Source organism: Eucalyptus grandis, chromosome 11 (genome assembly GCF_016545825.1).
Source record: "Eucalyptus grandis isolate ANBG69807.140 chromosome 11, ASM1654582v1, whole genome shotgun sequence".
In the NCBI taxonomy this organism is placed as follows: Eukaryota; Viridiplantae; Streptophyta; class Magnoliopsida; order Myrtales; family Myrtaceae; genus Eucalyptus; species Eucalyptus grandis.
This window is the reverse complement of record NC_052622.1, coordinates 44,435,101-44,462,276: the sequence shown is the minus strand read 5'-3', so window position 1 is coordinate 44,462,276 and position 27,176 is coordinate 44,435,101. Positions and strand designations below refer to the sequence as shown.

Below are 27,176 nucleotides of genomic sequence, written 5' to 3'. Positions count from 1 at the left end.
AGTTTTTTTTATAGCATTTTTAAAGATAAAATTCTTCTCTTGTAAAGTTGAATTATGATCCCGTAATTTAATAAAATTGCAACCAAATGATTCATTACAATTAACACTCTACTACACTCATTTAGTAATTTCAAATATATTGAGACTCTTTTACTAAATCAATATACTAAGCAATATGGCAAACCATGACCCTTTGGACAAGTTGGTCGTATTCAACATCGACATTCAATAACAGGATATTAAGATATTTTAGCTTGGGAGCTAGAGGTCAATCATTCCAATCCTATTAACTATATGCAAATTCTAGATCGGGATCATCATAATAGATTATAGGTCTAGGACTTAACCGGTTCATAAAATTTATAGGGTGTTCACCGTTCCACGAGTCATTTTGTACTCACGCCTTTGAGTTATAGAAAAACATTTAAGTACACTAGTAGAAGCCCATTAACAAAAAAAAAAAAAAATATTGTATGATCTTTAAATCAAATGGACCAAACTCATTTGGACTATCGATCATGTAAACTTCAAGACTAGACTTGTCAAATTGGTGGGTCTGGTTGAAAATGATCAAACCCAAATTGACCAATTTATAAGTTTTTATTCATTTTCATGCAATCAAATTTTGTGACTCATATTTCATTTAACCTAGACTCAACTTATATTCGACTTGACCCATATTGTTAAAATATTTTTATAAGTAATCCGATTCATGAAAATTCATACTCAAACTAAGGTGAGAGTACGAAATAAGTGGGTGTGTGATCGAAAGAATCATAAAGATGATTTTGGTCTAAATAAGTTGTAAATCATTTAATATCTATATTATTTTAAGTCTTACAATTCTAAATTGATTTATAACATATTTACTGAACATAATTAATGTATATATAGTATTGTCTATCAAGTACGGATTAAGAAATGGATTTATGGCCCGTTTTGATGGGTCTACTTAACACCTACATAATAATGATTCAGATTATTATCGGTCCACATGGTACCATGCACACCAACCAATAAAAAAAGAAACACCAGGAAACTGCACCCATATAAGCACCACATAGAGAGAGAAAGCAAGAGAGAGAGGAAAAATGATGGAAGTGGGACTGAAGATGGGTGGGAAGCTGATGCAGAGTGAAGAGAGGGATCAGAAGAAGAAGCATGAAGATGCAGAAGCAGAGGAGAGAGAGACAGAGCTGAGGCTAGGGTTGCCTGGTGGCAACAATGGAGGATCCGGATCTGATCAAGCACCAGACCTCCAAGTGGTGGTGGGGGCGAGGAAGAGAGGTTATGCGGAGACTGAGGTGGACTTGAAGCTCAACCTCAATCTCTCTTCTTCTTCTTCTTCTTCCGGTTCACCACCACCATCATCAGGCTCTGATCCAAATGACCAGACCAACTCGTTGCCCGGCAGGCTCGACAAGAGGAACCTGTTGCCTTGTCCCACTTCTGATATTCCTGTCAAGCCTCCAGCTAAGTCAGTAATTTCCTTAAAATTAAATTATCTACTTTACGTACCATGATTTCATTCTCTTTCTTTCTTTGCCTTCGGTGTTTGAGGCTTTTCAAGGGTGTCGGTCTCTCCTTTCCCTTTGATTTGCTCCTGCTTTTCTTTACTTCTCTCAGTGTTGCTTGTTCTTTTCTTTCTTCTTTTTCTCAATTTTTGGGGGAGGTTTGCAAGTGCTTATAATGGATTTCTCAGTTTCTGGGGTTGGAGATGTAATAAAAGAGTTTGAGGTAATAGATCTCGCATCTTGATCAAAATTTGGTCTCTCAATCAGCAGCTAAGCATATAGTAAAATTTGAAAAGCATAAAATACAGATGATTTAGTAATTATTTGTTCCTCTTGTTTAAATGATTGAAGCGCTAGACTGCTAAAATTTGTTGAAAAATCTGTCTTATTACGTCAAAACTGTAGATGAGTGAGGCCATGTCTATCTTCTTGCACAATCATATACACATCCTGATTGACATCACACAGTGCTCCAGAAAAAAAGAGCAAGCAAGTTATGGATTTCATTTTACTGTTTCTTGTGATGAAAATCCATTTGTAACAATAAAACCATGTGCACGCACTCTTTTAAGGGCCCAAGTGGTGGGTTGGCCACCAGTGCGATCTTTCCGCAAGAACATGGTGGCAGCGCAGAAGAGCAGCACCGAGGACATGAGCAGCGGTGGCGCCGCCTCCTTCGTGAAGGTGAGCATGGACGGCGCACCGTACCTGCGTAAGGTGGACCTGAAGATGTACAAGAGCTACCAAGAGCTGTCTGAGGCCTTGTGCAAGATGCTCAGCTCCTTCACCATTGGTACTTGATTAACCTCAAATAAATCTCATTATTACATTCATTTTCAAAAGGGTTTCTTCTTACTCATTTGCTTTGAGAAAAACAAACCTATAATTCTTCAATGCCCTAAACAAAAATTTAGCAAAAAGCTAGCACAGAATCTCACTTGTAACCCAAAAAAAAAGAAAAAAAAAAGACATAAAAGTACATTAGCTACATAATTTCGAAACAACCTCACTTCACTTTTTTTTAGCATTCTTCAAATGTTTTATTCCGATTTTAATACCAGTACGAATCTGCTTGCCTGATAGATGGGGTAATAGAACTCGCATGCATGCCAGTATCCGATTGATGATCTGAAAAGAGGATCCTAAACCGGAATAGTTTTATATTTATTTCATCAAGATCGACATTCATGGATTTAATTTCAATAGCTGCAGCAGACGCACATCGACAAAGTATCTTTGAGCACCCATATAAAATTCCTGCTGTAATTAGTGTATAAATGTTCATGTTCATGTCGATGCGAGTGCTAAACGTGAGATCCAAGGCTTTAATATCGGGAGTGGTGTTTTCATGGGTTGGTTTGAAGGAAGATGCGAATCCCAAGGAGTGAAGGATTTTATGAGCGAGAGCAAGCTCAGGGATCTTCTGAATGGCTCTGACTACGTTCCCACCTATGAGGATAAAGATGGTGACTGGATGCTCGTTGGTGACGTTCCCTGGGAGTAAGCATTTTCCCATTTTTTAAATTCTATTTTCGCTGTTCTTTTGAGGAAAAAAAAGAAAGTAATTTCATATCCAAAAGAAAAATGCAAAGAACTCACAAACCCATCTTTTTCATTTGGCTTTTACAGGATGTTTGTTGAATCATGCAAGCGCCTTCGGATAATGAAAGGAACCGAGGCAGTTGGGCTCGGTTAGTATATACCTATCAACTTATAAATAGGCTGTAGAGCATCTAATTCTAAGAATTAAGATGGAAGGGATAAGTAGTGTCTTTTCATAACACACGACCACACGTTCATTTTGACTAATTTAGGCACCATTTTTTTGTTGTCTCTTCATGTTAATTTCTCCAATTTATTTGGTTTAAACTTTTTCTATGGGTTTTTTTTCCTGCATTATTCAGCTCCAAGAGCCATGGAAAAATGCAAGAGCAGAAGCTAAAAGAAGTGTGTGGATCACACGCAGCCTGCTTCTTTGATCTGGTGGTTGAAAGACAGCACAGATGGATTGAGCAGGTGGTGATTTCGATGTGTTTTATTTTTTGTATCATGTTGTCCTGTGATTACGTTGAAGTTTGAGATATATGTCTATGAATTTGATCAAATATGAACCCCGTAAACTTTATGACTCTTTCGTATGTCCAAAGACTCGGTTTTATCTTTGCTTTGTCTTAGTGTTAACCAATGTTGTGTGGCTCTAGCCTAGCAATAACATGTACGGTGCTTCGTTGTAGCTAGTGTGCTTTGTTTCCCATCATTTCCTCTTTTGCCCATTAATTTTTTTCTTTATTCGATGTTGGGTTTAAATAAATTGGATTTGCGGGATGGAAATTATTTGTGGACGGCACAAAGCTAGGGACATGTTTGATGGCATGTTGGAGGAGGGAACATGAGCATGTGCTCTTTTATTGGAGCATTTACTCTTGCTCAATTTTTTTTTTTCTCTTTTGGCTCTCAAGATTTATAATTCTTCTTTGGGAATATTTATAGTCATACTTTAGTCCAAAACCAGGGAAAAAAAAAACTTTGGAAATGCAGAGGGGGAATATCGATTTCTATGTGCCAATGAGAGAGTTGGTGAATGAACATTATCACAAATTTGACCAATGAATACGGACCGATGGTCCCTTGTTATGAAGACATCAAGGGTAGAGAGCCATAAATGGCTAGGATGGTAGCTGACGATTCCCATATTATATTGCTTGCCTTCCACATGATCTTAATTATTGAGTTGCACTTGCCTGTCTCTCCCCCCTAGAGGTACTATAGTATTGACGCAGCTGGGAAAAGAACGGATGATGGAAAGTGGAACTGTAGATAAATATATTTTTTAAGATATCAGCAGGGTATTTGGGATTCTTTGAGTGCATAATTAATCCCTATTAGATGTGGTAGTTTTCCTATCAACACACACAGGATAATTATTGGAGTCAAAACAAATTTATGCTCTTGAAAGTGGCCCCAAAAAAATGCACTAAAGTGTTGATATCTTGAAATGAGATGGGTAAGAATATATATTAGTGAGGTTTGGATGGTTTACATTTCAATTTGGGATTAGATAATTTGTATTTTAGGGTGCCTTTGTTCCACTTAAAGTGTTTTTTCCAAATTATTTTTCGGACCTTCATGCGTTTGATTCGTGGAAAATGCGTAGTTAGGAAAATGAATTCCTTAGATAAAGGAAATTTTCCCAAGCTAACAAGTCCCTTATAACAAATGTTCGATAGCTTCTTCACCTTCTATCATAGAGTTTAATGTGCTTTTAAGTGTACCGCCAATTAAATGAAAAGTAATCACTTTCCTTAAAAATAATTTTTATGGAAAGCATTTTTCTTTTAACATGAATTTATCAATAAAACAAACTCACCCTCACTTGGCGTTTGTCATTTGTAGGGTTAAGCAAGAAGTGAATAATGTCAACCGAGGGGTTTGGATAAGATTTCCTCTTTATATATAGGGGAAAATAAAAGTAGCTAAAAAAGCACTTCAAATTACGAATGTCCATAATAGCGAAGGAGAGAAATAGAAGAAGAATCCAACCATCAGAGGGTGGTCACCGTTCTTAATGACCTCTCTCTCTCTCTCTCTCTCTCTCTCTCTCTACGTGACCAAAATCGCTCAACCATTTCCGTTATTTTCGGTCTTCAATGATGGTCCTAATCGTCCTAGATGATTTCTCGTCATATTCTATCCGATCTTAAAAATCCGGATCACCAAACCTGGCATATATTAGAAGAAAATCTAAACGCACCGTGTCTTTTTTAAGTACTTGTTAAGATCATAATAATCATCCAGAACCACAACGCAAAACTACTACCTAGCCTTAACATTGAATTTACGAAATTAATTTATTGAACGATAGCGCAAATTCTTATGGGATCCTTTTGCATCACTCTTGGGTAAACAGCCAATTTACATACGATACAACTTGTGTTTCAAAGCTCACTTTCTTTTGGAAAATTACATGCTGCCCATGTGGGTTTCAGTTGCCATCGCCCCACACGGTCAATTTCGGCGATATTCCTCCTAACATTTTGGAATCCACTTCAATGTGCCCTTGTAATTGACTTCGGCCAGAGTCACGATCCATCTTTAACCAAATGATAGGACGTAAGTGTAAATCCATCCTCAAATAGATACATAAAGAACAAGAGTACTTCAAAAATCAAAACAAGTATCTAAAATGCAAACGACGAGACAAATAATTAAGGATGGAATCGAATCGAGTCGAGCTAATATAAATTTCAAGCTCAAACTCTTTGATGCTCAAAACTCAACTCGAACTCAACTCAACTTGAAAATTGAGATAGTTGAGCATGATCTACTTGACTAAATATGAGGATTGGCAAGCATGAACTTAACTGGCAAGATATCCGAGTAGCTTGGGCATATCCACCATTTCCTTGGTTCACGCAGCTTAGGCAATAGCAAGTTCCCCTTAGCTTGGCTCATTCTTGCTTAAGATCAACTTCAGGCCCCATCTGCCCTCGGTGGAGGCAACCGGCGGCAGCAGTGGTGGCCGCAATAGCCTTGCCCTCCATCCACGCCCTACCTCTCTTTTCTTACTTCTTTTTTTTTTAACCCTCTTCCCTTTTCCTGAGTATTTTCTTTCTAATAAAGTAATCTTTTTATTTTAAAAATACTTAATTCTTTTAGCAGAATATTTATGTTTATCGTTGGGAGGAGGACGTTTTGAATCAGTTAATTCCAAAACCGAAACATCATCAGGCACGTTGCAACGACTCCAAAAACTTGGAAAAAGTAATTTGCCGATTCCTTCTTTTTAAAGAACAAAATCATATCTTGAAGATTTTGACAGTTGCCCGTATCCCAACATCTATCTCAGCCACTGGACCACGCGTACAACAACGTGGGTTTTCATACATCTGATGATGATTGAGACTGCACTCAGCTCCCGACTCAGATGGCCCAAAGTGGTTCACCATCCACAAAAAATCACTTCCCATTTCTTCTTGCTTTAGTAGATCCCAAAGTAGTTAATATTCAAACTCTCCATATCAACCCATACAGATTGGCCGATCGCAGTAGAAATTACACCCAAAAATAGCTCAAGCAGAACAGTGTTTAGATTGCACTGAGAGCAAATTTAAACATTTGGAAACATCATTCATTAACATTGAAACAGACTGAAAATTCATCATTCAGTAACACCACTGGATAAATCACATATAAATCCTAAATGGCCCCCCCCCCCAAAAAAAGCTGGCCCATTTGAGAGTTAATTCCTTAAACTACACTTTGGAAACGCTCTCTCTTTGACTGCTTTGTACAGTTCAGTTCACTGACTTTCTGACTTCATTCGCCAGAAAAGCATCATCTGGACCACATTATTATCTTCATTGTTACTCAATAGAAAGCTTACGCATTAGGTCTTGATCATTCAAATCCCAAGGGTTTGGAAACCTGACCGACCTCGGGATTCTTATTCCTTGAAAAAGCAAACACAGATAATTCACGTTTGGAAGTCAATTGATTTGATTATCAAATCCGCGTTCTTCTTTGACTTCATTATAAGTTCTGCATTGGGTCTGTCATTGTATTCTACCTACAAAATTACTTTCAGTGTTCAAGCAATGGATTATGAAGAGGTTAAGGGATTCATTCAGTTAGAAGAAGAGTAAGACCAGCATACCCGCCATCTAGCAACGTCTGGAGGCCTTCCTGTAAATGAAAGAAAGCTAAAGTATGTCAATATCTAATCTAATTCTCCCATTAGTGATCAATTGAAGAAGAAATTGATAGAGATCTATAACCAAGTAAAAAGCTTGAACTCTGGAAGAAGCAACCACCTGTGGAAATATGCCTTTTTACAACTCTTTCCATGACGGCGCCGATGTCAACATCAATAAACCTTGCAGAAAGGATCACACTGCTTAAATAACATTCCTCAGCTGCAACATTACGAGATCACGAAGAAATAGCAAACATAATACTTCTCTCTTAAGACGCAATTCATCAGTTGCCTGTCAATCGAACTAGTGCATCCATAGACAAAATCTCAATTCACAACCAAAGCAGCAATAATGACCATCAAAACTACACGCCACAAATGCAAATGGATCATTCTAATGTAACTGGACCAGAGTTCAAACAGCAAAGGATTAGGCCCTGGTGTTTTGTAGGTATGCGCCAACATCCTAAACACTCCATGATGTTAGTTTTTCAGCTCAGTAATACAAGTGAGAATGCAAAAAACTGATCGGAAAATTCCTACCTCATGATGATATATTCATTATAGCTGTTCTGGTAGAAAGGAAAGAAGACATACAGATGCCTTCAAACGTGCAGCATTTAGAAACACTTTGCATACTGATGTATTTGTAATGTTTAATTATGCTTTGTGATTTAGACCAATAATGCATAGCATATGCAGATTTACCACTTTTTGTTGAATTATTTTAAGCTGTCTCAGGAATAGTTGATAGGTGGGTGCCTACGACTTCAATTTAATGAGAGATCATGCACAATTTCATAAAGGGCCTGAGAGGCTGTAAAACCAAAAGTTATACCACTTCTCATCGAAAAAGGACGACACATCCCCCCAAACCCCTTCTTCCAGCAGCAAATAATTTCCTTCAACAATAACCACTTTGTGCCTGCAAAACAGGTCGATGTAACCCTCAAAACACATACACTAATTTCCACAAATGCAGAAGTTGCTTTACCAGTGCAACATGCTATATTTCTCACAATCCGACATTTGGAAGATATGCACTTTCATTGAAAGACTAGCCAAAAATTCCACTGCACAATCCCCTCTAACCATTTTACACACGAACTTAGAGAGATTTGCCATCTCTCACAAAATTGGATGTTAATATTGGAAAAATTAGAGACATCCCAAGACAAAGATAATTCCAGTTTAAAAATTGCACAGGAGAAGAGGACGCAGCTGCTCTTTTGGTTTCAGTCCCTATCAACAGAGGGAAAAGATATTAGGAGTCGACAAAATCTATTAAAGGGCTTAACATATTTTCAATGCATTGTTTTCCATCTATTAGTTTAAACGTTAAAAAGTAATCACGACCCTACTACTCACCATTAAACCATTAGCAACCTTCTGTATCAAAAAATTGTTAAGCACCATAATAAGATTTCCCACTTCATTTATTTCACTGTCCATATGTCAAAAAGTAGATGAATTGAAATTGAAGATACAACAGATACTTACTGCAGGCTCACAAAGATATCATCTTCTACTGGATCTCCAATGCCGTGATCAAAGGATGGCACATAAACTGATCCCTTGAAACAAATGTGAAAAAACAGAACATGTTATTGGCAAGGAATGAACCTGCAAACACTCCCTTGGGGTTTGAACAAGCCCCCAACACCCCCCCCAAAAAAAAAAAAAAACAGAGAAAAGGAAACCAAAATTAAGGCTTGTTATCTCAAGCATTTCAATTCAGACATTAGAAGTTAACAAGAATTTAACAACAAAGTCTAACCAGCAAACAGTTTTCTCGTGTATTTCTTTTTGGTTTTAAAAAAAAACGCATTTACTGTTGAGCATGATAAACTATAGGAAAGAGCCAACACTGGGTTTAAAAGGCCACTGATGACCTAAAGACATAATCATACCTAAAGAGTGAGCAGCTAATACAATACTGTCAAGTGGTGACCTGGAATATGGATAAAAAAATTTGTGACAAAGAAAAACACATTGGTAGAAGTAATTAACAAGTCAAATCACCTGTTCCCTCAGGTCCTTGAGACAAGTAAGCAGCAGCTCAGGGTTGAATGTCCATGGAGCTGAAATGTCACAGAAAGGCTCTGCTATTCAATTTGGAGAAGTCCCCAAATATGGTAAAATATCTACAAAAGTCTCACCTCCTCTTCTTGCATGGGCTTCCTCCGGGTTCTAACATCCAAATAATACAAACCAAAAAATTGGATCAGCACTATTCAGAGTTGAAGTATGTATAACATGATAGGGAGAGATTGAAAATAACACATTTTCATGGTCCTCATCAGAGTGGAACAAAGGTTGTAGCAAATATTCACTATAAGATTCCATTGGGTGAAAAAGGGCTAGGTTGAAAGTGGGATAATTAGGTGATGACTATTATCTTATAATTAATAGCACGTATAGTTGCAGTGATGACAATCACATTGCAAATCTATATCAGGGTAACCGCCTATTGCAGTGTTTACTTGCAGTAATATGTATTACAACCAAAGCTGTAAAAGTTATTACATGGCCCCACTGTCTAATAGCTATAATAGACTGGCTGTAAATCCCAAAATACCCCTATTTCTTTTCTTCCATTCAATCTACCACTTTTAAATTTTTAATCATAATATAACTAAGTTTCTTTATATTATCTATATAATGATACCACCAATTATAATCTTTTTTGACATAATCTCATATTATATGACTATTAAATAAAAATTGATGTAATAATAATCATATTATCTTGATAATGCAAAATCATTCATAGTATAATAATTAGCATAATGATAGTTACTCACTATCAGGTACGATTATCTAAATTTTCATAATTCTATATTATACATTCAAAATAAAATGATTATTTTAATTACTAATAGTATTCATCAATAGTCAAATTATCATATAGTTGTTATTTCAATTATACTATTAATTATGTAGTGAATAATATTAATGTTATTACAATCATATATTATGCAACTAAATTCAAATCATAATCATCAATTAATTATTAAATAGTAGTTCATCTATTATTTTGTAGCACTTTAATAACGTATAGGGGGCATTACACTGATCATTGGCTATTTATTTAAGTGATAATCGCTATAATGTTTTTTTTTTCTAATTTAATCACATGCTATGTGCTTAACTCTTAATTATACTCATAAATAAATTAATAAAAATAACACTGAATATCTAACATGAAAATTATATATCTAATTGGGGTATTAAACTCATGAAAAATCATAATTGACTATTAAAGTGATAATTATTATATTCCCTCTAATTCTGATATTAGGGGAAATTCTGACATTGTTCCCCCAATTTTACATATTATATGAAGCCAAACGGAGTAATAGGTATTATATTATCTAAACCAAACAGCATAATAATTATTACAACTCTACCACGATACTGAGGAACAGCTATTATATTACAACCTTATTCCATCACTATAACCAAACGGGTTGTAAGAGGAATTTTACAGGGACTATAATCTTTATACAAGCATCAAGGTTGATAGTTGTCCAGCTAAGGAAGGCTAATCGCAGTCTCTGACTTTCCATTTCAACTTTTCTCTTATTTTTTTCCTCCACTGGGTAAATTTCTAATGTTGCTCACATATCACAATCCATAGAATTCCATCAACACAAGTTCCTTCCCCCTCCCCACCATGTGCATCATCATCATCTTACTGGATTCACTTTATTATGTACCTTTTCAAAAGCAATTTCTCATATTCATTTCCCTTTTCACTTCTTCCCTTTAGAAATGGAGATGCCAGCCCAGATAGGCTTTTCAAGTGTTATTAGTTACATGGAATAGGCAGCCACTAGGACCCTCTAGCTTGCTCATCATTGGGCGAGCTAGCTTGACTCTTTAAGACCCATTTGTTAATTAAACCACTAAAAGAATTTGTAAATGGGCAGGGTTGATGAATATCTGGAGTGGGGTTAAAGAGGTCACTATTGTAGTAAATGACGCGGAAAAGGGTAGTGAAGAAGCTAAGGAAACTCTTCAACTAGCGGAAGCTAATTTAAGGAAAGCTGAAGGTAAGAGACAAACAACTGCTCACTAGCTTCTTATAAACTACCAATGGCTTGACTTGCCTCCATCTAGAGGTGTTCACTGAACTTTGCCATACTTCTCTTGCTACATATCGACGCTTCTCAATCAAGAAGAGGAAAAAAGGCAACAAACTGTCACACAAAATGCAAGATCCAGCATCTCATTCAGCATCCTATTCAAACAAATGCAGGCAACTTAACTCCTGTACTTAAGAATAGGGTTAGCTTATGAGAACAACTGTAAAGTTTGTTTTGGGAGTGGGGTAGAAAATCGGTACAATGGGTCCCACCCCCTAAATTACAACCACATCACCAGAAATTGCTTTCTGACGGCATCTTACTGCAAACCATTATTAAGCATTTTGTCAATCCATAAAAGTTATGATTTCTAAAAGACCACATAGATCATTCCTCACAAATTGTAAAATTATATATGCAAATCACAGAAAAAAAGAAAACGCTCACCTCCATAGCATCTAGCTGAGAGCGATATAAATGGAAGCCATCCATGGGAAGGACTATTGCAATATCCATTGGTTCCACTTGAGAATCAAAGGAAGAAGCTTTTTGAGGCCATAATTTATTCACTCTTTGTACTACCTCTGATGCTAGAGTGGACTTTCCAGCACCAGGAGGACCGGCCAAACCCAAAATATACCTGCAATACTTGAATGAAGTTATTTCACAAAGTGAGGAACAAGCATGGTCATAATGGTCAGCGTGATAAACACTTAACACAAAGCTGTGCGCAAGGTTAAGAAATCAGTCAATTGGAAGTGTCCCATAATTTTTTTTTAACACAAAGCTGTGCACAAGGATAAGAAATCAGTCAAGTGGAAGTGTCCCATAATTTTTTTTTTAAAGTATAGCTTTCAAGTTATGAATTCAACGGGGGAAATGGTAGATGAAAAACATAAACCATTGTGTGTGGGTTTGATTTTGGTCCAGTAAAAATGATGATCATGGACATGTATCAGGATTAGTCACCTGTATTTAGTTCAAGCAACAAAGGGATGGGAGGATGCACATGATAGGAAGGGGGTAAATGACGCAGAAGTGACTAACTAATAATGAGGAAAACCGTACAAGCTCCAATCTCAGCAGTTATTCTGACAAAAGCAACCACTTTCCTTGTAGACAGCGTTCACCCACAAAATAATCCAACCCCAAGAATGCAAGTTCCCAGGCAAGGTGAAAGAGACAGTCTTTAAACAGCCTCAGTCCATTATATTCATGGATAAAAGTCATCTTGTCATTATTTGTCGGAATATCATCCAGCATCCTTGCAGCTCTAGACTTCTTCGCTCAAGATTGATCTAAGTTCTACTTGGGTAAATCCATGGTGTTTTATATAGAATAATTAAGTATAGAAAGAGAAAGGCAGTGGAAGTTAAGAGGAGCTTGAGTTGGACTAGATCAAGTGAGATCAAGGAGCATAGTTTATTAGGACTTGAGAGTAAGCGGTAATCATATCGTACCCAACAACAAACAAAATGTAATAACTTATGCAGGTGTTTTCCCATTTTAAATAGCTTCAACTTACTTTGAATTAGGATTTGATGCAACCGCTGCTGTAGGGACTAGATGTTTAGCCAAAGCATCATATACATCATCCATGCACCTAGCAAGTATAAAGTAAACAGCATCAAGCTTTTCTGCAGCAGTTGAAATAGATAAACAAGAGATAAAAATTAATTATTTGCTTGGGAAAGGTGGATTATAGGTGGAAGGAATTTGTGGAAGGCTTATGAGGGTGGAAAGTGATCTTCCACCATTTGGAAAGAGGAGAAAAAGTTGTGGGAGTCAACTCTGGAGGTGAAATTTTTCTGTGGGGCGAATTTTAATCTCTCCAACTATGGACAGAAATAGATAAAAAGACACAATCTAATTGTATTTCTCAAATATCCCTTAAAAATGAAATTGCATGGCATCATACATGTTATATTGGTGGTTTTGTTTCATTTTCCTTCTTTGACATTCCCCCCATACAGACAAGCAAGAAGACATTCTTTATCTTCCTCTATTTTTAATCCCTCCGATATTTCTTCCTTTGCAGTTGCTTTCCTCCCAATCTTTTGCTCCGAAACATAGTGTAAAGGAACATGAATAACATACTTCCAATAAAACCTAAAAAAATTAACAGCAGAAGGATACATGGGAAATAAAACCAATCAAATCCACACAGCGAAAATCACCAATTTATGCTGCTAAGTGAAGAAAACTACGTCATTGTCTGGCTGTTAGTAGAACCTAGCAACATTAGTTACATGATTTGACATCAAATTATATGTTTTGACATGGACAAGACAATTAGACCATGTGAAGTCAATTACTCATTTTACATGAAGCAATAGACTACACACTTTACCCTCCGTCAAAAAAAGATGCGGATTCCCTTATTTTTCCTTTGAGATCTATGGCATAAAATGTAAAATCATAAACAGAAGGTGCGAAATATAAGTTTTGAAATTACAGAGTGCAAAGTGTAGTTAAGGGGAAAGCAGAGATTGTGTTTTAGTGATTATCCCAAAAGTTTTTCACTCTAGGATATTGCCCTCGACAATAAAAGTTCAGACATGTCCTAAACAAGTGCCCTGGGGGAACTCTTTAACATTTTCATAGCCCAATTGACGACCCTAAACAAGTGCCCTAGAGGAACATTTAACATTTTCCTTTTTCTACTACAGTATGTACGCACATGATGCTCCGCAATGAAAACCAAAGCAAGCAGCATAAAATGCATCTAAAATCTGAAGCAGACAAATTAAGGATGACTATACATGAATCACTCATATGGCAACTTAAAACGGCAGTGCAAAACAGAAGCACTTCGACTGTGATATATCCTCAGAGTAGATTGGTGCATGCTTTCAGAATAAGCAAATGGATAGCCTTCAAATAGAAGATACCTGGCTGACACGGTAGGAATTTCTTTCTTCTGGCTGCAGAAAACCTACATTTCCAATGGGCAGAAAGGTGGGACAGGGTGGGGTTTGGGGAAGAAAAAATATGATCATCTCATCACATCTAAAAAAAAATGGAAAGATTTTGAAAGAAAGAGAGCTGGCAATAGTAACAATGGGTCAGTAATCAATCGGACCTTCATGCGAAATCGCTTTTCAAATGATAGACCGCCTCGACCACTTGAAGTCTTTGCACTCCTTCTAGATGTTGAAAAAAAAGGGACTTGCTGCCATTTGGCAAAGTTTATCCGTTCACACATAAATGCATCTGGAATCAACGGTCAGTTTATTAAAGATGGATTAGCAAATTCACAAAGGGATACAATAATTTAAAAAAAAAAGATACTTTCTGTAACACTAACAGCTCAATTTCGTGTTTGGATGACAGCCTAGTTATATTCACGAGTACAAAGCTGGCTGCACATAGCAAGAACTTAAGCGAATAAACTCGACGAGACCTTGTAATACCGAGTTCAACAACAACTGAACGAACTCGAGCAGTTTCTGTTCTTGCACCTGACCGGGTGCCTCGGTTTTACTCACTACTCGCAATTCCATAACCGGGTCCCCTACACATCTAATTCCAACACGCCCGTGAAAGGACAATCAATCGAGTCGATTTTGGCAAATTCACGCTCTCGACCCAATCGTACTCATCGCCTCCCGAATCTGCAGCTCTCATAATCCGACCGCCGAGCGAAACTCGCCGATCGCAGAGAAAACTACGACCGATCGCGTACTGAATTCTGGAATTGCATGATTCGGAGGCGAATTCGAAAGGAATAAGATTGCTCAGAGGAAAACGATGCCACGCGACGGAAGCTGATCAGTCGTGAAGAACAATGCGGGACTGAACTGGAAATACGTGAGGGGAGGAAGACCTGATGAAGGTGACGAGAGATACGCCTTGGAAACGGCGGCCATGGAAGAGACCTCCATTCTTCGCGACACTGCACGGCGAAAGCGAAGCTACAACAGGAGCGACAGCATCGCAGCGAGACAGCTTCTCACCTTCTGTCTGTTAAGAAGGAAACGGCTCTTCCAAACTACCAGAATAAATGAAAATTAATTAATTTTTTCCTTGAAATAATTTTCGTAAAGAAAAACTTTTCTCACGAAGTTTTCATTAAAACAAACAAACACGCCCCAAATTTAACCGCATTTTGTCCACTAAATTCTTTTTTTTATTAATTTTTTGCCTGAGCTTCGCATGGTTTTTTTTCTCGTCCTTTTTAAGAAAATATTTTTTAAATTCATATTTTCATAAAACAAGCGCAATCTAACCATAAATAAAAGGTCATATGTTTGCCTTAACAAAGTACGATAATAGCAACCTGGTCTTCAAGATGTCAACCATTTATTTGCCCGAAAAAGACGATCGTCCCGCCACTCCACCGGTTTAGGTAAAAGCTTGCCATGTCCCCAACAGAAGGAGAAAAGTCTGGCGATGCAACCATTTCTAAAATTTTTAAAGTTATATATAATTATTCCAACTTTCTAAATTTTTCGGATGTACTATTTTTATTATTTTTCTTTGAAAAAAAAAAGTGTGCTATATAAGGGTGTTTTGTGCGGATGTACTTAAATTTGCCATGGATTGACTCATGTACAAGTCGCTCTTATTGTGTTACATGAAAATAGATAAATACAAGCTAAATGGGTCAATTTGATCTGGGCTTGTATTTGACAATCAAGCCCAACACACCTCCCCCATTTCACATATTCAACTAAACAAAACATATTTCACATATTATTTTTGGGAAAACGACATAAATGATCTATTAACTTTAACTTAGTATGCAATGTAGTCCTCAAATTTTATTATAATGTATAATATGATTCTTAAACTTTTAAATTGTTCAATAAATCCATGAACTTTTAATTTATTCAATAAAATTCATAAACTTTTGGTTCAATTTAATCCATAAACTATAGAAATGATAATATTAAAAATTTTCACATAGATATTACATATTGAAGTAAAGTTCTTGGATCACATTGAACAAATTAAAAGTTTAGAAATCACATTAGACATTAAATTAAAATTCATGAATTATTTATGTGGCTCATCCCTTATTTATTTTGATCAAGCGCGACCATTATGGAGGCCCAACTGCTCCACGTGATGGTCCATGAAAGCAGGGTGATCCTCCGGCTTGGGACGTTCGGGCTGCATCCAACGGCCCTCGTGGTTCCTGACGAGGCCCTTGTTGTGGCCTTGCCTCCAGAAAGGTGGGACCAGGTGGTGATCCTTCAGAAAGTCGGCGTCTTTGTTCACCAGCGCCGGATCTCTCCCGCTCGCCAGCACAAACCTCTGCCCTTTCCCGTGGTACCTGCAACCCCATCATCAAAAAATTAAAATAAAATATTCAGTGAAATTCCAAAATTGCATCTCTAATCTTTGGAACATTATTTGTATTCTATCTAATAATTTTGGTTCTACAAATAATGCATTGTCGAATCCTTCCTATAGTAATTTTGATTATGTGAACCGAACATTAGAGATTTGAAAAATGTTTTTTTAAAAATTATTTTTTATGAAATGAACGAAGCTTTAATAATATTATTGATTATTGTGGAAGTACAATTCATGACGATAGTATCATGCCTCAACTGCAATTTGTTTGTTTGTGTCACATTGATATGCACAAACAAGTCAAACACGACGCCCATAATTAAAAAAAGAACTCCTTGTTCCATGCATCACCATTAACATGAAACAAATACCTAGAAAGTTAGGCCGATGGTGCATGGAATCTTTACCGTCGTTTAAGAACTAAATTCATGAAAAATGAAAACAAATTGTTTTTCTTTCTAGCCAAATTTTGAAAAATCAACCAATTTCCAAAAGAAAAAAATTTAAGTTGCAAATTTGCATAGCAATGTTTATATATTACAAACGTTTAAAGAAATATATAATCGTGAGCATCACAAAATTAAATAACACGTCAACCATCTAATTTTTTTTTCCCAGTTTGGATACTATTTTATGGGCTAAACCTGTCGTGATAATATCATGATTGCATCCACCAGCTGGACAATGAGAACAACCATCGGATGGCGACTCTTCTTTGTAATGTCTACTTGGGGTGGATAGACTATGATATTATCTTATTTATTAATCAAAAAATCTTAGCTAGAACCTTAATTTAATCAAACAAAAGCTAGCTAACTTGGCGGAGCGAGAACGACCTCCGATGAAACGGGGTCTTTTTTTTATCCTACTTGGACTAGAAGACTCTTGACCTCGTTTCGATTCACGTGGAATCCTCGATAATGCTAAAAAAAAAACATTATGTGCGAGGTAAGAGCGTCGACGTACCCGTCGAGCAGATGGAGGTGAGCCTCCAGGTTGTGGGCGCAGGCAGGGTCCCCGGTCGGCTTGAGGAAGGGCGAGCGCTCGTGGTCCAGCTCCAGCTCCGCCCCGACGTGCGAGTAGCTCCACGGCAGCCCCCCCGCGAGCTTCATCACCGCCCGCGGCAACCGCTCGTTGAACACCAGGCCCGGCGACTTGGGCACCATGTCGTGCACGTTTACCACCCTCAGCACCTTCACCCCGAGCACCTCCGCCCGCTCCTTGAACCGCGCGTTCCCGACCCGGGGCCCCGCGAAGGAGAACACGCAAACCGGGACGGCCCGGCTGTCCTGCCTCACGTTGATGCCCGTCTCAGCGATGTCGTACGCGCTCAACACGGCCAGCGCGCTCCCCAGGCTGTGGCCCGTCACGGTGATGCTGAGCTCCTCGTCGGGGTACTTCTCGATCAGGCGCTTCACTTCCGTCAGGATTTGTTCCCTAATGATCGGAAATGAATCAATTTTGTGCGATTATTATGCACGTTCGAATTCGGTAATTATGAGTTTGACAATGCATTAAAAGAATCCTAATTGAATATTGCAAGTTCATCAGGTTTTTTTATTTATTTGACATGAGATAATTACACAAATAATCCATAAACTTTATCTCAATGTATCATATCATTTTTGAACTTTTAATTTGTGGTTTCTAAACTTTTGATAAATATTCATGGTAGACCTTGAATTATATAAAAATATTCAATGTTAGGGATAGTAGAGAATATTTTAGAAATTAAACATGTACTGAAAATTCAAAACCATTTTAACAAATTAAAAGTTTTGAGATCACATTGCATATTTAGTCAAAATTTATAAATTATTTGTGTCAATTTCTCATTTGGCATCAATAGAAATTCAGGAAAAAAAAATAAATATCCTGACACGTAAATAGACAGAAGATGTCAGCTATAAAACAAAGAAAATATTAATTTTTGTGTACAAAACTTTGATAATTTAATTCGAGAGACAATAAGGAACGTGCAAGAAAAATTTAAAGACCGTCTCACCTAGCCGAGTACTTGGCGAACTTGCAGTCGTCCTCCTTGTCCGTGTACAGGCTCAAGAACCCGGACTCGGCCTTCACGGCCGGGTCCGGGCACGGCACCCTCTGCGAGCTCACCGGCACGAGGAAGTCCATTAGGTCCGCCACCCACTCCAGCCTCGTGACCGTCCCCCTCCACGCGACGACGATGTCCCGCCTCCCCAGCCGCCGCGTGGTCTCGTCGTCCGAGACCGCCATGTACCCGATCCAGTTCGCGTGCTTGCTCCACACCTTGGGCCACCGCGACTTCATGAAGAAGTTGGGCAGGTTTATGTTCGACGTCGCGTACAGGTACCGCGTGACGTCGTACCCGGGCCGGTCCTTCATGTCGAGGCGCTCGAAAAACTCGTGCTTCCCGTACCTGCGGTGCAGCAGAAAATACATCAGTCATGTTCACTGTTTTATATCAGAACATGATCTGCTTGAAACGAGTTTGGAACCTGCAGCTTCCGCAGTACTTGGAGAAGGGCTCGAAGTCGAACGCGTCGTAGCACGCTTGCGCCATCTCGCCGTACCGAATGAGCTCGGATCTCAGGAGCGGGTCCATCGGGTCGAGCATGCCCACCCAGTCGTCCTCGCCGTGGATCTCGCGCCACACGTCGGACAACCGTCTCTCGGGCAGCAGGGCGGCCGGCCTCGCTCCCCCTTCGCCGTCTAGATCTACTGATCCGCCGTACCTCTCTCTTTCGAGGACGTCCTCGTCGTGTTCGATGGCGAACGGTGCATGGTCGCTCGGCGCTTTGGACAGGACCCGGCAAATGTGAAGAGGGTGTGGCGATTTCTCGGTCTTCAGGAAGCATTTGAGGAGGGACACCTGGGGGGTGATTGCACGGTGGTCGGGCTGGCGGCAGCTCGGCAGGAAGGAGGAGAGAGCGGCGGAGGAGAGAGAGGTGGCCATGGCGGAGATGGGCGGAGCTGGATCGGATAGGTTTGATTTAAGGCCATGTGGGGTTGGTCTGTCGAGGTCGGATATGATACGATGTTATATTATTATTGGTGCACTGGTTCCAAAGCTATGATCCCTCATTATAAAACACACCCATGAGGTTCATACGCCTCAACTTGCCCTATATTTAAAAAGGGAGGAATCAAGAGAATACTTGTTGTACATATCTTAATACTTTCGTGAAAGTTCCTGCTGGATTTTTATCGATGTGTAGAATTGCTACAAAAATTGAGGTTTAAATAAGTTATATGGAAAAACACTTATTATCACATCGTTTTTATAAACCCATCTTGTACTTCTATCTCCGTATGCATGTCCAACACCAACCGAAAATGATCTCCGCACGTCGAATTTCATGTTATTGCGGAGTTCATTTATATCGTCTCTCTTGCTCTAAAAATATAGGGATAAGTGCAAAAAATACGTAAATTATGATTTCAAACCTTGATTGACCAATTGCGGACTTGACGAAAGTACATTATTTTAAGATTTTAATTGATCATAATACAATCTTAAATCTTCAATTGGCCAAAATCAAAACCTTAATCCCTATTTTATATACTTATCCTAATAAACAAGCTTCAAGAGAATTATCAAAAATATCTTAAACCTATTATAATCATGTCAATTCATTTATAAACTTTTTTTGTCAATTCAATCCTTTTTTTTTTTTTTTTATAATTGTGTCAATTTAGTTGATCTAACTAATTTTGATTAACTAGTACCAAAGTAGACGCCGGCCGGCACTAGCATTGACATTATTTGATAATATTTTAATTTTTTGATTTTATTATTATTATTCTTTTTTTTTTCATATCTTTTCCTCTTTTTCTTTTTTCTTTTGATTCTTCTTTTCCCATAGTGGCCGGCGAGCCACGGTGGCTACCGTGGGGAAAAGAAGCAAAGAAGGAAGAAAAGGAAAAAAAGAAAAGGAAAAGAAAAGGAAAAATAATAAAAAATTCAAAAAATAAAATATCATTAAAAATGGTCAATGTCAGCGTTAGTGGATCAAAATTGATTGGATGAACTGAATTGACACAATTACAAAATGTTTTGAATTGAATTAGCTAAATAAAATTAGGATTGAACATTACAATTATAATAAATTTATGGTTTTTTTTTTATAATTCTCCTAACAAGTTTCTATGAGTATTTTGGAAATTGATAAAATGAGTCGCTTTTAACGTGAGAGGGACAAATTTAAATATTTTGATAAAATCTCAATTTGGAGAGTGAGACATATAAAATTTACGTAACGAAATTTGAAGAATATAGCAACTGCCAATTGAATAAAGGTACATCGCTCGCCTAGCTGCTGAGGGTGATAGCAATAGCTAACTCTGCTTGGTTCATCCTGGGAGGGAGCCATATTCATATAATATTTAATTTATTGGTTTGTGAAAATAATGTAATCTTATAATTATTATTCTCACAAGTAAAATCTATACCTGAATTTACCACCTTCTTTTTTTTTTTTTACTAATGAAATTAAAAACTTCCATACATACACAAATTTAGAAAGTAATGGACAGTTGCTACATTACGAAGGCGTGAGATATGTTTTTTATGGAGTGCAAACTTCACAGGGTAAATTTCGTTTTTAACTAGAGGCAGGAAATATTTTCACTCCTTGTATATCTTAATTTATTCCTTTTTTTATTAGATAGAAAAATCGTCCTTAATTTTGATTTAACTTAGTTATTTGATTTTCTGTCAAATTTAAATTTATTACTATTTAGAAAATAAGACTAATATCTTCTTCATCATTGCTCTTACAAAAGATTATTTATTCTTTGTCCTTCCTATTTCAAACTCACAAATTCATAGTACATCTTTTTATTTTTTTAACTTCATTCTAGAAAAATATTAAGCCTCTTTACTCACGGTAAAAAAAATAATAAATTTCTTGTTATTGGCGAAGCACTTTTTACATAAAGCATATAAGATTTATAGGAGTATTTAGAAATATACCAACAACATTGACGTGAAGAAAAGATGCCTATAGAGGTATCTTGATTTCTTTTTAAAACACTCTTGAATGAAATTTACTTTTGTCAATATAAGACGAATGCAATTTCATTTGCATTTTGAAAAAAATTCTAATTTCTACAAGGCTTTAATTTAATATAATTTTCAATTTTCAAAGTTTCACGTTGAAAATGTAACTGTAATTTAATTTTGGAATTTCTTTAAGAGGTTTTTATTTTATCATACTTGATCATACCATCATATGTGTTTGCATATAAAAGTCAACCGATAATAAAGAGCTTGAATAAGAATTAATAAAAACGGTGATAGTGTAAAAATTTGTTTATGTCGAAATCTTTCTTGATTTTACTTGACAATCAATCCAGAAAATTTGCTCGACAATATAAAAAGGAGTTTCGTTTTTTTTTAAAGGAAATTTCTCTCTTTGAGCTCTTTTTTACGTAAGTGAAATATAAGAATAAAAGAGAAAATATAATGCCTTTAACATATACGAGATATCCACAATGAATAAAATTAGAATACGTGATATTCTTGCTTATGGCTAGTGGATCCTACATAAATATGTAAAAACTAGAATAAAAAGGAAAATAAATAAATTTGTTCCCACCAATTGCATTTTGAAAAAAAAAAAGTTCTTATTTCATGCAAAGCCTTCGGAATTTCATCTCTTAGGATTTCACGTTGGGGAATGTAACTGTAATTTTGTCATAAAAAATCTTTAAGAGGGATTTTGCCTTTTTGTATTTGATCATTGTATTATGTGTGTATATATATAAAAGACAACCGATAATAAAGAGCTTAATGGTAATATGCATAAATAAACATGGTGATTGTGTAAAAAAGTTGTTTATGTGACAGTTTTCTTAGATTTTACTTAACAATTAATTCATAGATTTGCTTGAAAACGTAAATGAGAACAAGGTTTTTTTTTTTTTTTTTTTGAAATATCTCTGTTCGAGCTAATTTTATGCATGTAAAATCTCAAGATAAAAAAGAAAACACTGTGCCTTTAATATACATAATAAACAAAAACAAAACGATTGATAAAATTGGATCATATGAAGGAAAGTAAATGAATTCGGTGTTCCCAATTTACATGTAATAAAATGATTGTGGGTAATTTTATCTCTTATATGAAAATGGGGTGATTTGGTCACGTAGAATTGGATATAGAGTTTGCCTTGAATTACTTTCTAATTTTAAAGAAAAAAAGGAAAAATTCTAAATAATGATATAAAGTGTCATCATTTTTTCAAATAAATAATTAAAATTGACATTATTTCAGATAATGGCACATAATAAATCTTATTTCAAATAAGACCTGAAGTGTATATATTAGTTTTAAAGAGGGCTTGAACTCACCAAATATGAATGGCAATTTCATCTTTCTAATTTTTTTAAACTAAAAAATAATTAAAATAGAAAACAAAACATAGGCGGGTGGGTGTTGGGGGAGGTGCTCCCTCCTGCCTATGGCCACCACCCCACCGTCCCATTGCTGATGGGGCAATGACAATGGTCGGTAGGGTTGCCGATGCTTGGGAGAGGGCTAGTGACATTGGCCAACCAAAAGCGAGGGCCAGTAGGCCCTCTCCAGAGGCCGAATAGGGCTCACCTAGGCTGGCGAGGGCGAGGGCCGCCCTTGTCGGATATAGCAAGGGCTGCCCTCACCCACCCAAGTGAGGATTACCCTTGTCCGACCTTGGCGAGGCTAACCCTTCACCCTTGTGGGATTGGGCGAGGGCTATCCTCGCCCGACACCACGGAGGGTGACCTCCGTCAGCCATGTCCGAAGAAGGAAAGAAAAAAAAAAAGAAAAGAAAAAGGGATGAAAAAAAAATAAAAATAAAAATATAGTTACAATTTTTTACCAAAATATCCATTCTCTGATGGCCAATAAAATTATAGCCTTAAAGACCCTTATTTAAGATGATTTAAATGCATCGGTTTTTATTTTAAATAATTTGATCTTTTCAAACTTTTATTTAAAATAATGTCCACTTTAAATTCTTAGTTTTTGACCCAAAAAAAAATTCTTAGTTGAGAAAATTAGGCTACTTCACACTATTTTTTGAAATTTTCCCCCAAAAAAAATAAAATAAAATGGTTCCCCATTACTCACCTGAAAGTCTAATTACTGGAATACCCCTAACATTTGCTCCTCTTTTTGTCAATTAGGGTTTTAGGTGAGATTTAAGAAATTCCCATCTCTTCCGTCGTTGTACCTCGCCATCTCCGTGGAGTCCTTTCTCTCTATCTCCTCTGAAACTTCGGTCGCCGCCAGTCACGCCACCGTCGCACGCCGGAGCCACCGAGGCGATCTGCAGCGACCGCCGGTGGTCTTGATTGTCCAAGGCCGATTCGCGAGCCGCGCGAGGCCTCCCCATATCCAGCTTCCTTCGTCGGTCTGACTGCGAACTAAGGCCGCGACGGTGAGCTCTCTATCCCTCTCTGTGTTCCATATACGAGTGATGTGACCGGAAAGTGTGGTTTCGCGTCTGAACTTATGACTTGGACTGAGGCATTACTGGATTATATCGGATATATGCACAGTTTGATGCTACCATTATGCCTTTGAATGTATTAGCCGATGATTAATTTTGGTTTTGTGGAATCCTTCTAGTGACGTGGGAGTTCTGCTTCCCGGTTCTGGATGGTTTCTTACGTTCCTCTCTTGTTTGGAAACTGTAGCGACATTGTGTGTGCAGCAACTATAGGTGTCGAAACCCCTGAATAGTGAACCTCAAAATCCTGTAGGCATCCGTTCTGATAGATCATCTGCGGGATTCGGGGTTGGTTATTTTCTCGTTAGTCCGCGAATGTTGGACCGTGTGTTTGGTAGTAGTGGAGTGACATATTTTATATTTCAACAGAGATGCGATTCAACTGAACCCGTTTGATTTAAATGATCGTTATGAGTTGCATCCTTGATCGATGGCGTTGTTGTCGAGCTGTCATCTAATGCTCTGTTTGTTCTTGCAGTGCAGGTCGTTTCTTTTTGTGGGGAAAGATGAGTTTGATATCTCAGAATGTTGCATCCAAGATAAAAAACAAAAAGAAAAGTGATGAAAACCATGAGTCTGTGGTTTCGAGAGAGAAAAAGCTGACCGATGAAGGAGGAGAATTAGATGTGGATATCTCAAGGACGACGAAGAAGAGGAAGAAAGAGAAGGAGAGTCTTGTTGAGATTGAAGAGCAGAAGACAATGAAAAAGCTCGAGAACTTTTTGTTCGGATCCCTCTATGCGCCTGTTGAGTTTGGGAAGGAGGACAGAGAAGAAGTCCTGGACGAGGCCCAGGACAGTCCTGCTTTATTCTTCACTGACCGTTCTGCTAATAGTCAACTTTCTGTTTATGAGAAGGACTCTGAGTCCTCAGATAATTTGACTGATGAAGAGGAGATGAAGCAAAGAAAACCTGTTTGGGTGGATGAGGAAGAGGAAAAGGCAAATGTTAACATAGCTACTGTTAACAGATTGAGAAAACTGAGGAAGGAAGAGGATGAAAGTACTATATCTGGTTCCGAGTATGTATCAAGATTAAGGGCTCAACATGTTAAGCTAAATCCTGGGACCGAGTGGGCCCAACTTGATAAGAAAGATAGCTCCTATGATGACGAATCATCTGATGAAGAAGAAAACAGGGTTGTTCTTGCCGGGACACATGACGATGCTGAACCGTTGGGCAACATTCTTCGAACTGATGAAGACCTTGTGGTGAAGACAGGTGCAAAACTTTTGCCTGGACTTCTTGAGTATTCGAGGCTTGTTGACGCAAATGCCGAGGATCCATCAAATGGTCCGATTAATTCGGTTCAATTTCATCGGAATGCTCAGTTAATGCTTGCTGCCGGACTAGATCGAAGGCTTAGATTTTTTCAAATTGATGGCAAACGCAACACAAAAATACAGAGCATCTTTCTTGATGACTGCCCTATCAAAAAAGCATCCTTCACACCTGATGGATCTCAGGTCATTGTATCAGGAAGGAGAAAGTTCTTTTATACTTTTGACTTGGTGAAAGCGAAGGTTGATAAAATAGGCCCCCTTGTCGGAAGGGAAGAGAAGAGCCTGGAAGTTTTTGAGGTGTCTCCCGATTCTAGCACGATTGCATTTGTAGGCAATGAGGGCTACATCTTGCTAGTTTCATCCAGGACAAAGGAGTTGATTGGAACATTGAAGATGAACGGCACTGCGCGGTCCATAGCTTTTGCTAATAATGGGCAGGAGTTGCTGAGCTCGGGTGGTGATGGGCAGGTCTATCACTGGGATTTAAGAACAAGGACTTGTTTTCATAAAGCTGTGGATGAGGGCTGTATTAATGGCACCGCACTTTGCACTTCTTTCAATGGAGCATTGTTTGCTGCAGGTTCAGACAGCGGCATCGTGAATGTTTACAACAGACACGAGTTTTTGGGTGGGAAGAGAAAGCCAATCAAAGCCATTGAGAATCTAACAACTAAAGTGGATCTCTTAAAATTTAATAATGATGCCCAAATATTGGCTATCTGCTCGGGCTTGAAGAAGAATGGTTTGAAGTTGATACATGTCCCATCCTTTAGTGTATTCTCGAATTTTCCTCTGCAAAATAGGAGTCTGGAATACCCTCGCAGTGTTGATTTCAGCCCGGGAGGAGGTTTCTTGGCTGTAGGAAATGCTGCTGGAAGAGTTCTGTTATACAAGTTGCACCATTACAATCGAGCATGATTCAAAATTGAGATTTGCCATCCTAGATCAAAGTGCCGGGACATTCCTCCTTTGTGTCGAAAGATTGAAATTTTCGGGATTTGTTGGTTTGGTGAAAGTTTCTCAATCAATCAACGCTATGGATGATGGTTGCTTCACTCCCTTTGATAAATCATTGATGACACTGAGAATTCTTACTTCCTCTGTTTTGGTGGCCTTGGGTGTTGTCTATCCTTTCCGTCTGCTCTCTTCTCACCAACCCTACCCTGATGACCCTTTTGTCCCTGAAATTGCTCACATATAAAAACACCAGGGAAGCCAATATGAGGAAACTGCCAGGGCAAAGAAGTATGCATGGGTTAAAGATCAGGTTCTGCTCTGTTAAGATGCGTGTAGATGATTTGAACCTGCACGATGACTGAAAAATTTTGTAGGCAATTGACAATGCAAGGCATGCTTTAGAATCTAAGATTATGTTGAATTAAACCCAACAAAAGTGTCTGAAGTTTTTCTCTGTATTTGCAGAACAATTTCTGCTTTGATAACCGTTGTTTGTGTGCTTGTCACTTTTTGGCTCTTCAGTACACTGGAAATCTACTTGAATGCCGGATTCTTGTGGAAATTGACTGTTGAGGGTCTTGTTCATTATATATACTTTCATGAATCTTCTGATTACCTACCTATACTGCAGCAGAACTCTTTCTTATGTTCTTGTGAAATTGATCTACCGAATGACTATGGCCCCCAGTGAACTGCTAGCTCATATGAGTTTGAGATAATCAGGTCCATGTCTACTACTGAAGGACAGATGTCACTTTTAGTTTTTTCTAGTAGTAGTGACGATGCAGTTGAAACATACTTTCAAATAATCATTGTTAGTATCACCTGTAAGTGTCCTCTTGGATATTTCACTGAGATGGGA

At 37.8% G+C, this 27,176-nt stretch overlaps 4 protein-coding genes across 7 annotated transcripts; 2 read left to right on the top strand and 2 right to left on the bottom strand.

Moving 5' to 3' along the window:
• Positions 1-1,036: 1,036 nt before the first annotated feature.
• On the top strand, positions 1,037-3,771 carry LOC104426620 (auxin-induced protein AUX28). The gene is made up of 5 exons (XM_010039737.3): positions 1,037-1,477; positions 2,087-2,307; positions 2,879-3,014; positions 3,144-3,205; positions 3,419-3,771. The coding sequence occupies exons 1-5, from the start codon at positions 1,092-1,094 to the stop codon at positions 3,454-3,456; spliced, it is 843 nt and encodes a 280-aa protein (XP_010038039.1). The 5' UTR covers positions 1,037-1,091; the 3' UTR covers positions 3,457-3,771.
• A 2,725-nt stretch (positions 3,772-6,496) lies between these two features.
• On the bottom strand, positions 6,497-15,262 carry LOC104426619 (ATP-dependent kinase-like protein notR'). 3 transcript variants are annotated; one of them, XM_010039735.3, is made up of 12 exons: positions 15,121-15,262; positions 14,377-14,507; positions 14,186-14,229; positions 12,820-12,897; positions 11,742-11,934; positions 9,366-9,396; positions 9,229-9,308; positions 8,707-8,780; positions 8,045-8,131; positions 7,325-7,386; positions 7,168-7,196; positions 6,497-7,080 (listed from the first exon to the last, which is right to left on the bottom strand). In XM_010039735.3, exons 1-12 carry the CDS (start codon positions 15,176-15,178, stop codon positions 6,988-6,990), a joined length of 960 nt encoding a protein of 319 aa, XP_010038037.2. In that variant the 5' UTR covers positions 15,179-15,262; the 3' UTR covers positions 6,497-6,987. The 3 variants fall into 3 exon arrangements, with proteins under 3 accessions (XP_010038037.2, XP_010038038.2, XP_039161605.1); XM_010039736.3 differs by having other exon boundaries at positions 9,229-9,287; XM_039305671.1 differs by lacking the exons at positions 14,186-14,229; positions 14,377-14,507; positions 15,121-15,262 and adding an exon at positions 13,213-13,357.
• A 1,015-nt stretch (positions 15,263-16,277) lies between these two features.
• On the bottom strand, positions 16,278-19,673 carry LOC104426618 (phospholipase A1-Igamma1, chloroplastic). Its single transcript, XM_010039734.2, has 4 exons — positions 19,076-19,673; positions 18,601-18,996; positions 17,562-18,032; positions 16,278-16,572 (listed from the first exon to the last, which is right to left on the bottom strand). Exons 1-4 carry the CDS (start codon positions 19,531-19,533, stop codon positions 16,326-16,328), a joined length of 1,572 nt encoding a protein of 523 aa, XP_010038036.2. The 5' UTR covers positions 19,534-19,673; the 3' UTR covers positions 16,278-16,325.
• A 4,106-nt stretch (positions 19,674-23,779) lies between these two features.
• LOC104426617 (U3 small nucleolar RNA-associated protein 18 homolog) lies at positions 23,780-26,918 on the top strand. Of its 2 annotated transcripts, none has more exons than XM_010039732.3 (2): positions 23,780-24,002; positions 24,558-26,918. In XM_010039732.3, the coding sequence occupies exon 2, from the start codon at positions 24,581-24,583 to the stop codon at positions 26,273-26,275; it is 1,695 nt and encodes a 564-aa protein (XP_010038034.2). In that variant the 5' UTR covers positions 23,780-24,002; positions 24,558-24,580; the 3' UTR covers positions 26,276-26,918. The 2 variants fall into 2 exon arrangements, with proteins under 2 accessions (XP_010038034.2, XP_010038035.2); XM_010039733.3 differs by having other exon boundaries at positions 24,553-26,918.
• Positions 26,919-27,176: the final 258 nt, after the last annotated feature.